The sequence below is a fragment of the Marmota flaviventris genome, chromosome 4, assembly GCF_047511675.1.
Source record: "Marmota flaviventris isolate mMarFla1 chromosome 4, mMarFla1.hap1, whole genome shotgun sequence".
In the NCBI taxonomy this organism is placed as follows: domain Eukaryota; kingdom Metazoa; phylum Chordata; class Mammalia; order Rodentia; family Sciuridae; genus Marmota; species Marmota flaviventris.
Window position 1 is genome coordinate 27,837,822 of NC_092501.1, and position 15,325 is coordinate 27,853,146.

Genomic DNA, 15,325 nt, shown 5'->3' on the forward strand with positions numbered 1-15,325 from the left:
GCAGTCCTCCTGCCTCAGCCTTACTAATCACCGGGATTACAAGCATGCACCACTTCACCTGGCCTTATTTATTTATTTTTTTAAATTTTGGCTTTTATTTATTTATTTTTTTCTGTAGTTTTTGGATGTCCAAACAAGCATTTAAAAGAAATCTTTAATTTCTTCGAAAAAATTTGCTGCTATAAATTACAATTTTGTATGTAGATGACTTTTAATTTATTTATTTCATCATTTCATTGGTGATTTATAATTATACATAATAATGGGGTTCATGGTTTCATATATAAATTACATTTGTGATTAGAAATCAGAAAATTATAAGAGGAGAAATGTTGATTACAAATTTCCTTGTTGTTCTTAAGATCTTGAAATAAGTTAATATATCTAACAAAAAAAACTGGTAAAAATACCTGCTCTCTTCTTTATATGTGTAAACAAAGGAAACTCCATGGGGATGGCAACAGTACTGCTCTCACATTAAAAGAATGCCTTGAGTATGCATTTATGACTGATGATAAGAGCACTCATATTTTTCTTTTTTTGTTGTTCCAGGGATTGAACCCAGGAGTTTTCTAACCTCTGAGCCACATCCCCAGCCCTTTTTATTTTTTATTTAGAAACAGGGTCTCACTAAGTTGCTTAGGGCCTTGCTAAATAGCTGAGGTTGGCTTTGAACTCCTGATCCTCCTGCCTTAGTCTCCCTAGCCACTGGGATTACAGGCATGTTACCACCACACCTGGCCCACATCAATTTTATACAAACTCTAAAGTATCCATATCATAAATGTTCTAGCCACAATTCTTTCTCATATTCTATTAAAAAGTACCCCTCAATTAGACAAATAATTACATTCAGCTAATTCTTTCAAATGTCAGCCATGCAGAAGTTTAAATAGTCTTTAAAATAAAAAAAAAGTCTTTAAACAAACAAAAAATGTATGACTTTAAAAGAAAAAGCAAAGAAAGGAACTTTATCTTTCTGTCTTACTGATAGGTATAGAAAATATTATTCTTGTGTTAAATACTTTCATACCAGGACATATTTAACACAAAATAAACCAATTGTTACATCTCTTACGTTTTGAGCAGAATTTTACAATTTATGAATTATTTCAATGGATATTTTATGATGTAATTACTTTACTTTTTTTTATATATTTCTACAACACTTTATTTTACTGCATTTTTCCTGACTCTTAGTCTACTGTTCAGCATCATGATTTTCCCTCCTCTACTGACCTTGATATTTTAAACATTTTTCTCTTAATTTTTTTCTGCATTACAAAAGGAACATCAAAAAGTTAGAAATCATAGGTACTCAAATGACTTCACCTGGCCTTATTAACCTTGCATTGGATTATGTTAATATATGTAGATCACAATTGGTCCATTGATCGAACTTTGATTATACTTCTTCTCATAGGAGCCTTTCATGCATGCTTAATTATCTCTGTGGTTTTGTTTTGTTTTGTTGTAGCTAAAAACTTAAGGACATTTTTGAATTTAGGTAGGTGTTGAGTTACATTTAAGGTACTCTACAGTCATGTGATACTTTTTCAAGTTTGAAAATCACCCTTATTTTTGCTTAATGGACAAATCTTATTCTTAACATGCCAAAATAAAAATTATTAGCCAATCTATATTTAATTTTTCACTATGTATCAGGCACTGTATTAATTTTTAATTTTATTTATTTATTTATGTTTAGTTATACATGGGCACAATATCTTTATTTTGTTTATTTATTTTTAAATGATGCTGAAGATTGATACCCAGTGCCTCATACATGCGAGGCAAGTGCTCTGTCACTGAGCCACAACCCCAGCCCTGTATTAAGTTTTTTATTATGACTATTTTATTAAGTCCTAATAAATCTGTGAAATAGAGCCAGTTAGAATCTAATTATGTAGGAAACTGAGAAGTTAAATAACTTGATCAAGATCACATAGCTAGTTAAGTGGTGGAGCTCAGACCTAAAATATATTTGTATTATTTCAGATTGCAAGGTCATTACCACCACCATCCCCATAGCCTAAGGATATTATTGTCTTTCCCTTTCAAATATTTCAACCATTTTCTTTTGCAGGTAGTACATAAAATAATTGATCTAGGATATGCCAAAGATGTTGATCAAGGAAGTCTCTGTACATCTTTTGTGGGAACACTGCAGTATCTGGTGAGATATGTACTATATCTTTGAATTTAAATGTATAAAATTCTTATTCTTATTTCTGAAGGTCATGAATACAGTAGTACAAAGATAACTTCCCCTTACAGTTTTGGCATTTAAAGCATTTTCTCTTTTTAAGGCCCCAGAGCTCTTTGAGAATAAGCCTTACACAGCCACTGTTGATTATTGGAGCTTTGGGACCATGGTGTTTGAATGTATTGCTGGATATAGGCCTTTTTTGCATCATCTGCAGCCATTTACCTGGTAAGACATGGATGAGAATTTTGTCATATTTAATGGGAATGGAAATTTTTTGGTTGTTTCCTTTTGTTTCTCACTTTTGTTATTGGTATCGTTGCTTTTTAAATGCAGAATTGAATAAAATAAGTGGCAAGAAATAGTAAGAGAGTCAGGTTGTCAGCTGAGGTATCTTTTGTTTTTATAGGCATGAGAAGATTAAGAAGAAGGATTCAAAGTGTATATTTGCATGTGAAGAGATGACAGGGGAAGTTCGATTTAGTAGCCATTTACCTCAACCAAATAGCCTTTGTAGGTAAGTGTACTTTATTTGAGGAGGTTTGCCTCAGTTTCTCCAGGGTTGTAAAAGAATAGTAGTATAGTTGTTTGTTTCAAGTAGTGTTATCCAGTAGAACTTTCTGTCATGGTAAATATTCCATATTAGTTTTAGCCACGTGAGGCTTATTGAGCTTTTGAGCACTTGCAAGATGGCTAGGGGCTGTGGGAGTAGAGCTCAGTGTTAGAGTACTTTTTTAGCATGCATGAGGCCCTGGATTTGATTTCCAGTACTACCAAAAAAAAAAAAAAGAAGAAGAAGAAAAAGAAAGATGGCTAATGTGATTGAAGAACTGAATTTTAAATAAATAGTAATCGACAACATAGTTGTAGGGGAACTGAGAATTATTGCCACTCAATTTGATTGGCTTAAGTGTTGAGAAGATCCTAGGGATTAAGAAGTAAATGGTCACTGGAGAGTAGAATCGGACTCATCTGTTGAATCTGCCAATAACAAATTTACATATGTAGGTTTGGGGATTTAGGATATGCCAAAGATGTTGATCAAGGAAGTCTCTGTACATCTTTATTATCACTATTTTATTAAGTCCTCTGTGAGATAGATTAGAAAGTATATCCCCTGCAATTTCGTGACTTATTTGAAAGTAAGATATAGAATGGTATGGATAAGTGATAAGAAAGGAAATAGACAACCTATTAAATTATTTTTTTAGTAATACTAAAAAAAAGTGGAAAATAATGATATTCATCATATTTTGTACATTTTCTAGTTTAATAGTGGAGCCCATGGAAAACTGGCTACAGTTGATGTTGAATTGGGACCCACAGCAGAGAGGAGGACCCATTGATCTTACTTTGAAGCAACCAAGATGTTTCCTATTAATGGATCACATTCTGAATTTGAAGGTTAGTTTTAAGGGGTGTATTTCATATAACCTACTATGAAGTTAACAAGTTTACTTGGAAAAATGAACATAAATATATTTTAGTAATCTTTTCCTGATATTTATTTGGAAAGGCAAATTATGTTCTTAGAGCTGATGCTTCATTTCTTTAGCAAGATTTTTCAGTTTTCATCTAAGTGGCCTTTGCTGATTATTCCTTTGAAATTTCTTTTGGATTTTTCCTTTCCTGTATTGGTGTCATTTATTACTTCATTCATTTGGGTTTAATTCTACTGGATTTGGTTTGGTGAGGGAGGTTCCTTCCTGGCTTTTAATTCTTTATATTTACTCTCCATCTCTATCCCACATGAACTACCCCTCATTTTCTGAAAGTGCTTTTATATTCTTCTATCCATGAAATCAAAACAATTGTTTTTGCTTACTAAGACATATCTAAACTGATCTTCCTGGGTTTTTTGGGGCTTCCTAATGTAGGTTCACCCCAATCAAGTATGTGTCTTTTCCTGATTTTCTCAACCTTTACCTCAGTCAGAGGTAGTCACTGGTCACTGTGTCATGCCATCAAAACCCTTGTGTATTTTTGCACTTTGATGAATGTTATTCTCTACAATATGATCTCCGTCTGTACACATATCCTTACCTACACAGGCATATCTTAAACTTGCTTTTTTTTCCCCCAATGGTCTCTGCAACACAGTTTGTCACTTAATCCTATTTTATATATTCTTTAATTATTTCTTATCTTCTACTCATGCTTCTCCACTTAGATTTTCTTCTTCAATGCTTGGTTGGTTTTACTACTTTTATTAACAATCACTCACCCTAACCTGACTCCATTTCTATCCTGGCATTCTGTTACAGGTATGTATCAGGTTCTCAGTAATTATTCATTGATATGAATGAGAGGTGTAGATCTCTTTTTTTTTCAATGTCTTTATTTTTATGTGGTGATGAGGATTGAACCCAGAGCCTCATGCATGCTGGGCAAGTGCTGTACCTCTGAGCTATAACCCCAGCCCCAGTGTAGATCTTTTATATTGTATACCCAGAAACAACCCTCATCTGCAGTCTTTCTGTATGTATTGAATGCCAATAGTATACAGGCTTTCTAACATTAAAATGAGAATTCATATTCATGTAAGGTTTTAATCTAATCTTTGAATACTTGATTAAATGTGAATTTGAGGGCATGTTCATGTCATTCTTGATTAACACTGAAAAAATAGTGTGTTAACAAAGCTTGGCTTGGTGAGGCCTTTAGCTTTATGTTGCCTTTGAAAGTTTTGGTTGTACACCACTCATTTTCCTTTTTTAGAATTGTGATAGTAATTATGGCATCATTCCTACTTGTCTGTGAGCATGTTTGTCATAGAGCATGGAGAAAGATTTCTCATTATGGGGTTTGTGCGCCTATAGACTTTAGTTATGTTTGCATCACCACTACTTACCTGTCTATGAATCTGAGCAGGTATTTACTTTCTCTTTATTTGGAGAATAGTAATATCTTCAAAGGATCAATATTATTGTGAAGTTGTGCAGTATAAGTATTGAGTACTATTCATGATAATACAGAAGGTTTCAGGGACACTTCCTAAATATAATAATAGGGCTGATTTTAAAGAATAAGCAAGAGATAATTAATTTTAAAACATTAAAGTTTATTATATAAGAGAAATATTGACAATTTTGTTATGACATTTGGAATTTACATTAAAAAGATCAGTTTTAGGTTATAAAAGCAGTTTGTTATTTCTTTAGCACCACTTACTTAAGCATCAGTGTCAGGATTTGTAAATAGAAATAATAATGCCCTTCAAATTTAAAAAATTCTGCACAACAAAGGAAATATTAAATAAAATGGAAAGGCAACTTTTAAAATAGGAAAAAATATTTGCACAACTTGTCTGATATGGGGTTAATACCTAAATTTGGCAAGGGACCTATACAACTGAATATGCCAATTACAAATAATCTGATTAAAAAATGGATAAATGAGCTAAATAGACACTTGTTAGAAGAAGAAATTCTGGTGGTCAACAGGCATTTGAAAAGGTGCTCAACAATGCTAATTATTAGGGAAATGCATTTTGGGCTGGGAATGTAGCTCAGTGGTTTTATACTTGTCTACCATGTTCAAGGCCTTGGGTTCAATCCCCTGTCACAAGAAAACCAACCCCTCCCCCCTCCAAAAAAAAAAAAAAAACTATAATGAGATGTCACGTTGCTCCTATTAGGATGGCTATTATAAAAAAGACAAATGGTAGTATGTTAGCTTTCTCTTGCTGTGGCAGAATACCTGTGAAAAATAAGTTAAAGGAACAAAGATTTATTTTGGCTTATGGTTTCAGAGGTTTTAATCCAGGGTCAGCTGGCTCCATTGCTGTGGGCCTGTGGTGAGTCCAAGCATCATGGTGGAGAAAGCATGGTGGAGTAAATTCTCATCATAGTGGCCAGGAAGTCGGGGGAGGAAAAGGCCCGAAACAAGATATAATCCCCAAGGCACACCCCCAAGGACCCACTCCCTTCAAGTAGGTTCCACCTCCTATAGTTTACACTAACCCCAATAGTTCATTCAGCTATGAATCTATTGATAGATTAGTCCATTATGAGATTTGAGCCCCCATGATCTAATCACTTCCCCAAGGCCCTACCTTGAACATTGTTTTATTGGGAACCGTGCCTTTAACACATGAGCCTTTGGGGGACATTCCAAATCCAAATGTAACAGGTAGCAAGTGTTGGCAAAGATGTGGTGAAAGAGAACCTTTGTACACTGTTGATGGGAATATAAATTATACTGACATTATGGGAGACAGTATGAAAGCTTTCAAAAAAATTAAAAATAAAACTATCATATGATCTAGTATTCCTACTTCTGGATATCAAGAGGAAATGAAAAAGGATTATGAAGAGATCTGAACATCTGTGTACACTGCAAACATTATTCACAATAGCTAAGATACAGAAACAACCTAAATGTCCTTCAAAAGATGAGTGGATAGGGAAAATATGGTATATACACAATGGAATATTATTCAGCTTTAATAGAAAAGGAAATCCTGTCATTTAGGACAATTGATAAACTTGGAAGACATTGTGCTAAGTGAAATACACAAAAAGAGATAATGCATGATCTCAATTACATGTGGAATCTAAATGAGTCAAACTTGGAGTGTTGCCAGCTGCCCAACATGGGTGCATGGCAGAGATGTCGTGTCTCCCACTCCTTCATCCTTAGGGAGGTTTTGTGGAAACTACAGTCCTGGTTGTAGTTGGTCCCTGGCAATGAACCACCTGGCCAAAATTTTAAAAAATAAATAAAAGTCAGATTCATAGAAGCAGAGAATAGGATGATAGTTACCAGGGGCTGATGGCAGAAGGGAATGTGGTGATGTTAGTCAAAGGGTATAAAAATGGTAACTATGGAGAAGTAGTAGATATGTTAATTAGCTGAAATGTGGTCATTTCATAGTGTATATCAAAATATCACATTGTGTATCTTATATATAATTTTTACATATCAAAAATTAAATTGCCACAAAATCAAGAATTTAAAAGACAGAAAAAATATATACTTCAGGAGAGGGGTCTATGAGGGGGCATATAGATGAAATAAAATTGACTCTGTAAGTGATGGTTGAAACCAGGCAAGGCATTCCCAGGTTTAGGAGTGGGATTATGATACTGTTATCTACAATTTAGTGTGTTTGAAAAATGTCAATTATAATATTTTTTTCAGTATACTGGGGATCAAACTCAGGGCCTTGCACATGCTAGGTAAGTGCGCTCCTGTGACTCTACATGCCCAGCTGTCAATATAATCTGTGTGTTGGTTGGGCAGGGGTTTATGTGTGCTGGGGATTGAATTTGAAGCCTTACTCATGCCAGGCATGTACTTTTGTCACTGAACTATACCCATGGCTCCTTGTATTTTAAGAGGAAAGAAAAAGAAAGGAAGCCTTTTTATCTACCCCACCTGCCCCAACCCTGTGCTGAGAATCAAATCCAGGTCCTCAAGCATGCCAGGCAGGCACTCTAACACTGGGCCACATCTCCAACCCTAATGCTTTACTTTTGTAGCAAGGATTTCCAGCAGAGATACTTTTAATCATTTGCATATACTAATCAATGTAAGGAATCAAGAAACAAGTATTAATTTTGTATGGCTTATCTAAGGTTAGTGGAAGGAAAAGAAGTATTATGTTCAAAAGACTGACCTCCAACTCTGTGACTGTCCTTGCTTACCTGGAAATACCTAGATAGAGCCCTGCCTGACTTGCCTATATGAGGCTACCATCACTGGGACTTTATGTGAGAGTAATAAGACTGTTTTCTTATCCAACTGTGAGCCCTTAGGTAGGTCACTGCTCAGGGATTTGATTGCCTTGCGAGGGTAACAACACTTTTTTTCCTGTTGAAAAAGTAGCTTATCTCTTCTACCAGATGATTATTTCTTGAGGCAACATGAGGTAGTAAAAATTTCAGATTCAAGCTCTACCAGTTATCAGCTGTATGATCCCTAACAAACTATTTAACTTCTTAGAGCCCTCTCTGCTAAGATAGAAATTGAGATTTAATTAATTGGGGATATTATGTGAAAGCACTTAACTCTATGGTTGATGTAAGTTAGGCACTTCATATATGAGATTGTTTCCTTCTAGGTCTGTGATAATGTTTCTCAAATAAGTATCATTTTATTTTTTAATTAGAATTTTTATTACTTGATGTTGTGCAGCCTTAAATCTGAAATTTTATTTGTTGGAACTAACATCTATTGTAGTAGAAAGGTACACTCTGTTTTGTTTTGTTTTTTTTTTTTCAGTTGCAGTGGGACCAAGACCTTTATTTTATTTATTTATTTTTATGCGGTGCTGAGGAACAAACCCTCGGACATGCTACGCGAGCGCTCTACCACTAAGCCACAACCCCAGCCCTCTAAACTCTGTTCTTTAGTTTTCGGAATGTCCGTTTTTATAATTACAGATAATCTCACTTTGGAGAATGAATAATGCCTTTTGTTCACATTCCCTTCTTAATATCTTGCACTGAATCATTTACAAAGAAAATGATCAATGGATGTATCTTTTTTTCCCCTATTATACAGATAGTACACATCCTAAATATGACTTCTGCAAAGATCATTTCTTTTTTGTTACCACCTGATGAAAGTCTGCATTCACTACAGTCTCGCATTGAGCGTGAAACTGGAATAAATACTGGTTCTCAAGAACTTCTTTCAGAGACAGGAATTTCTCTAGATCCTCGGAAACCAGCCTCTCAATGTGTTCTAGATGGAGTTGTAAGAAATTCTTTTTTGTTTTAATTGATATAATATTTTTACTTATTTATAGGGTATAGTATTAATTCAGTACATGTATACAATGTATAAAGATCAAATCAAGGTAATTAGCATTTCTGTCTCCTCAAATATCATTATTTATATGTGTTCACACCCTTCAAGTTCTTACTTTAGTTGTTTTGAAATGTATAATCAGTTGTTGTAGACTATAGTTACCCTACTGTGCTATAGAAAGGATTGTAAGAGAATTCTAGAGTGTGATAAGATAAGAAATCTGTACCGAGGAATTGCATGCTCTATGACTGATTTGATACATAATTGGGATTCCTTGGGGAATGTTATACATCTTATATAATTTTTTAAGTGTTGCCTTACTGGTGACTCTTATAATTGTTTTGCAAGGAAAACAAGGTATAAATGATATGTTTATTGTTTTGAACTTTATAAGACTTTTTCTTTGGTGCCAGTTATCTCCTACTTTCTTTTCCTTCTTGTATTTGAAGCCTAGGACCTTGAAATTAGACTAGCAGTCTCATAGATCCTGCCAGAGGATAGGTGGGTGGTAAATATGATTGTGTCATGACTTTTTTTTTCTTTTTATGGCATTATATAGGCATATTTTACATATCGTGTAATTCACCCATTTCAAATGTACAACTCAGTGATTTTTAAAATAAATTTAAATTAGTTTAAAAACATTTCCATCTCAACAGATCCATCGTGTCCGTTAATTGTTAATCTCCCTTTGGCCACTAATCCACTTTCTATCTCCATAGATCTACCTTTTCTGAACTAATTACATTTAAGCAGAATCATAAAATATAGTCTCTTATGTCTAAATTCTTTAATTTAGAATTATATTTTTAAGGTTCATCCATGTTGTAGCATGTATTAGTACTTCATTCCTTTTGATTACTAAATAGTATTTTCATTTTATGGAAATTTGCCTTTTCATTTTATTCTTTTGGGATGCTGATCATTTTCATTTTCGCACTTTTCCCCCGTCTCTAGGTTTAGACCTTAAATCTGTAAAATGTAGCTTGATATACATTGACTTTGTTCATTTGCATTTCAAAGTAAGAAATCTGGTACTAAAATATTTAGAAAGGCTAGGATTTTCAAGAACAATTTTAATTGTTTGCTTCTTTTTCAGAGAGGCTGTGATAGCTATATGGTTTATTTGTTTGATAAAAGTAAGACTGTATATGAAGGGCCATTCGCTTCCAGAAGTTTATCAGATTGTGTAAATTATATTGGTAAGTATAGTCCATTTCGTGGCTAACCTTTAATCCTGAAATAATAGTATTGATTCTCAACATGATTAGTAAAAATGGTGTTTTTAGTGTTTTTGTTTTGTATCTCTCATAATTGAGGTTTCTATATGTGGTAAAAAATAGATTTATGTAGTTTGGAAAGTGAAAAGGTAGATTTTAAATCACTACCTGATTCCTCATTTAGGACGACAGGGCTCTCACAGATAAGAAAATGAAACTGCTCCCTTAATTAAATCTACTTTTGAACTGTTCCTTCCTTATATATGAGTATTTATTATCCATGAAATTTTATTTCCTGCCTGCCTCCCTGCCCAGGGATCTGAACCATGGGCTTTATGCATGCTAGGCAAGTGCCATCTACCACTGAGCTACATTCTGCTCTCAAATATTTATTTTAACTTAAGAATACTGCTTGATGATCAAATGTTGTAATTTATCCTATGAAGATAATTCTTTCTTTGGAACAAGTTAAATATTTAATGAATTTATGTCTACTCAAACTAAAATTGGGCACTAAATTATAAAATCAAGAACAAAATTGGAACCAGGCCAGGTATGGTAGGGCATGCCTGTAATCCCAGCGGTTTGAGAGGCTGAGGCTGGAGGATCTTGAGTTCAAAGCCAGCCTCAGCAACTGAGCAAGGCCCTAAGCAACACAGTGAAATCTGTCTCTAAATAAAATATAAAAAAGGGATGGGGATATGGCTCAGTGGTTAAGTGCCCCTATATTCAATCCGTGGTACCAAAAAAAAAAATTAGAACCAGGTATAGTGGCACATGCTTATAATCCCAGCAATTTGGGAGGCAAAGGCAGAAGGATCACAACTTTGAGGACAACCTCTGAAACTTAGTAAGACCCTTCTTCAAACATTAAGCCAGGCGTGGTCATGCATGTCTATAATCCCAGCAACTCAGAAGTCTGAGGCAAGAGAATCCTAAGTTTTATGTCAGCCCCAACAACTTAGCAAGGCACTAAGCAACTTAATAAGACTCTGTCCCAAAATAAAAAGAGATGGGGATGTGGCTCAGTGTTAAAGTGCCTCAGGATTCAATCTTTGGTACAAAAAAATAAATCAGTCATTTTAAAAGGCTGGTGATGTAGCTCAGTGGTATAGAGCACCTCTGGGTGGGTTTAATCCACAGTACCAAAAAACAAGAACAAAATTGGATGGTGCTAAAATACATGTAATCTTTACAGTACTGTGTTATCTTTTCATTAACTTTCTTTTAAATCAAAGAATAGTTTCTATTCCTCAAATTTATGATATACATATGTGTGTATATATGTGTGTATAAACCACACCACAATCAAGACAGAGAACATTTCCTTCACCTCAGAACGTTCCCTCATTCTTTTTTCAAGTCAACCCCCTTCCCTCATATTTTAACATTTTTTGCCGAAAGACTTATTAGAACCAGATTTATAGAAAAATTGAGTAGAAGAGTTCTCATGTAACTGCCCTTCCTTATACATACAGTTCTCCTGTTATTAACATAGTAGTATGGCACATTTGGTACAATTTTGAACCAATGGGTTATTATTAAGTAATATTATTTAGATTTTCTTAATTTTTACCTTATGTATTTTTACTGTTCTAAGATCCAATGAGGCTACACATTACATTTAGTTGTATCTTCTCAAGCTTCTCTCCGCTATTAGTTTCTCAGAATTTCTTTTAATTTTGATGACTTTGACAGTTTTGAGGAGGATTGATCAAGTCTTTTATAGGATTCTGATATGTTAGAATTTTTTTTTTCCTTATGATTTAGACTGAGATTTTGGTGTGTGTGTGTGTGTGTGTGTGTGTGTTTTTGAGGTGCTGGGGATTGAACCCAGGGCCTTGTGCATGCAAGGCAAGCACTCTTCCAACTGAGCTATATCTCCAGCTTGATTTTGGTGTTTTTGAGAGAAAGATCATAGAAGTAAAGTGACATTTTTATTGCATGTTAAGTACATACTATCATAGTACATGTTTTATTACTATTTGTATTGACCTTATCACCTGGCTGAAGTAATGTTTTTAAGTTCTCTCCAAGTAATAGTTAATCTTCCCTCTCTCCCTTATGCACTCAGTTCTTTAAAAGGAAGTCACTGTGTAAAACCACACTTAAGGACTAGGAGATTAAGCTACACTCCTTCAGGGAAGAGTATCTACATAATTCATTTGAAATTCTTCTACATGGGGCTGGGGTTGTGGCTCAGTGCTAGAGTGCTCGCCTAGCATGCATGGGGCACTGCATTTGATCCTCAGCACCATATAAATGTAAAATGGAGATATTGTGTCCATCTAAAACTTGAGAATAAATATTTTTTAAAAAAGAAATTCTTCTACATGGGAGATTTATATCTTCTCTCCCATATATTAATTTATTCAGTGATTTCTTTTCTGTTGATTTCAGCTTATAGATAATTATTTTGTAACTTTGAATTATAATCTAATACTAGTTATTTGTTGCTTAAACTGTTCTATCTAAGGACATTAAGGACTTTTCTCACTGGCTCTTCTACCTATTTTACATGCCCCCATCAATGAATTGTTTTTTTATTTGTTTTATTTACTTATTTTCATTTCTTTAGTACTTCCTTATATTCTGGCACTGCTTTCTAGGTTCATCTTATATGTTTTTGCTCCATTCTTAAAGCAGTTCTTTAAGAATCCTAGTTCCTTTTATTAGAGAATAAAGAATGGGCAAGAGATAATAAATTAGTTTTTAAAGTCTTGCGTAACTTATTAATATGCCATTTATTCTGTATGCTTTCTTGAAGCTGAGTTGGTGGTCAGAAGATGATATTTATTATTTAGAAACAGGAAAGACTAGTGGATTGTGGAGGAGATAGGACTTGATTTAGAACTTGAAAAGATTAAAGAATTTGGATTAGCAGAGAGAATAAAAGAGAATTCCAGATTGGAAAGAAACAAGAAAATAGGGCAGATATAGGAATAATCTACAACTGTGAGGGTAGTGATTATGCCATTCACTTTTATTTTCCCTTGTATTTGGAGCTGGGCTTGTGTATTGCAGGTACCCAGTAACCTTATTTGGAAGTGGAAATGCAGAAATACTTTCTAATATCTGTTTCTAGCATTTGTGGAAATCTGTTTTTGTGAACAAGAAATCACAGAGAGTAGTAAATGAACTGTAACATTGTCAAAAGTAACTCACCTCCCATTTTCCTCATCTTTTTGTCTATAGTACAAGATAGCAAAATACAGCTTCCAATTATACAGCTACGTAAAGTATGGGCTGAAGCAGTGCACTATGTATCTGGGTTAAAAGAAGACTATAGCAGGCTCTTTCAGGGACAAAGAGCAGCAATGTAAGTGGAGTTTGTTCTTTATAAGCACAATATCATGTGCAAAATATACTCAAGAATTAATCTTGGACTGCAGTTGTAGTTCAGTGGTAGAGCACTTGCCTAGCACATATCACATAAAAATAAATAAATAAATAAAGGTATAAAAAATGCAATATTACATAAAAAAAGAATTAATATTGCCAGTTTTCACTAATCAATGTTGCATGCATTACTAAAATATTGAACCAATGTGAAATGTAATATTCTGATCAGACTTATAGATTTCTTATTAATGGTCTGAAGCTGTCCAATTGCAATGGCTTACTTAGTAGTAGATCCTATGTCCTAGTATAAGATTGTTTATCACATAATATCAGAGGCAGGAAGTCTTCAGAGACAAGATTCTAGAGATGAGTTATTTTTCATAGATTGATAGCAGACATTTAGATTTGGGCCTTCAGTAATTTATGTTTTAAAATTTTTATCCAGTGTTTCTGAATGCTGATAATATTTTTTGTTTTGTTATGTTTTGCTATGGTTTAGGTTAAGTCTTCTTAGATATAATGCTAACTTGACAAAAATGAAGAACACTTTGATCTCAGCATCACAGCAACTGAAAGCTAAATTGGAGTTTTTTCACAAAAGCATTCAGCTTGACTTGGAGAGATATAGTGAACAAATGACTTATGGGATATGTAAGTGTCTGGGTATAATGTGTAAAGGAGTGTTTAGCCTCTTGAAGCCATCTGATGTCTTACCTTCTTGACTTGCCAGTTGTCACTTTCACATTTAAAACAAGAGACAGGATAACTTAGATCATCATAAACCATGTTTGTTTTGTATATTAGCTCTTTTTAAAAATTCCTTAGTTGAGCAACTTAGCTTCATAATTGAAATGAGATTATTTAGCTCCTTTTTAAAAAGGCTAAATAATATTAAAACAATTAAAGAATCTGTGAATTTCAAATCTTGTTTTAAAAATAAATACAAAATCTATACTGGATATAAAATCTATACTAGGGCAGTTTCTTAGCCATTGCTCTGGACTGAATGTTCATGTCCCCCTACCCAAATTTATACATTGAAATAACTGGCTCCCACCATGATGGTACTTGGAGATAGGACCATCAGGAGGTATTTAGGTCATGAGCATAAGAGCCCTCATGAATTAACTTAGTGCCCTTATAATAGAAGCCTGAGTAAGATTTCCTTACCTTTCTGCCATGTGAGGACATAGTGAGAATATAGCCATCTATGAATCAGAAAGTAGCCTCTCACCAAACTCCAAATCTGCTGGTGCTTTGATCTTGGATTTCCTGGCCTTCAGAACCAAGAAATAAATTTTTGTTGTTTATATGCTATCTAGTTTATGCTTTTTTGTTTATTTATTTTGTTTTTAGCATAGCAGTTCAGGTGGACTGGCATAAACAATTTATTTTATTGTCAATAATAAAACAAATAATTCCAAGGTTGTTTCCTTCCAAACCATTTACAATGGGGTCCTTTTGTTTTTTATTATATGCAGTCTCCAGATTTCTAATATTTGATCTTCCTTGGAATTTACTAAGGAACTGTAAAAAGCACAGTTAAAATTCAAATAAAGAGTTGGTTATATAATTGAGGTTTTATTTTTATTTATGTATTATAGTCATTCTGGTGAATAACATTGCAATTATTTTATTAAAATGTCTCTCACTTTACATATATGAATATACCTCAGTGAATTTTACCTTTATGTATGTCTATAAAGCACTAATTTTAAAAATATATAATAAATAGAAGAAACACCAGTAAAGTAGAGGAAGGGAAACAGGAGGAGGGAGGAAGGGAGGGAAAGGGGTAGTA

General features: G+C 33.9%; 1 protein-coding gene across 2 annotated transcripts in view; it reads left to right on the top strand.

Annotated features, from left to right (window-relative positions):
- Window positions 1–15,325, top strand: part of Chuk (component of inhibitor of nuclear factor kappa B kinase complex) — a 43,236-nt gene that overhangs the window by 14,806 nt on the left and 13,105 nt on the right. For both annotated transcript variants that reach the window (XM_027930033.3, XM_027930034.3), the window contains exons 6-13: window positions 2,087–2,176; window positions 2,310–2,434; window positions 2,616–2,723; window positions 3,475–3,610; window positions 8,714–8,908; window positions 10,062–10,164; window positions 13,378–13,501; window positions 14,024–14,175. In XM_027930033.3, coding sequence (XP_027785834.1) covers window positions 2,087–2,176; window positions 2,310–2,434; window positions 2,616–2,723; window positions 3,475–3,610; window positions 8,714–8,908; window positions 10,062–10,164; window positions 13,378–13,501; window positions 14,024–14,175 — 1,033 coding nt within the window. The remainder of the gene's footprint in view (window positions 1–2,086; window positions 2,177–2,309; window positions 2,435–2,615; window positions 2,724–3,474; window positions 3,611–8,713; window positions 8,909–10,061; window positions 10,165–13,377; window positions 13,502–14,023; window positions 14,176–15,325) is intronic.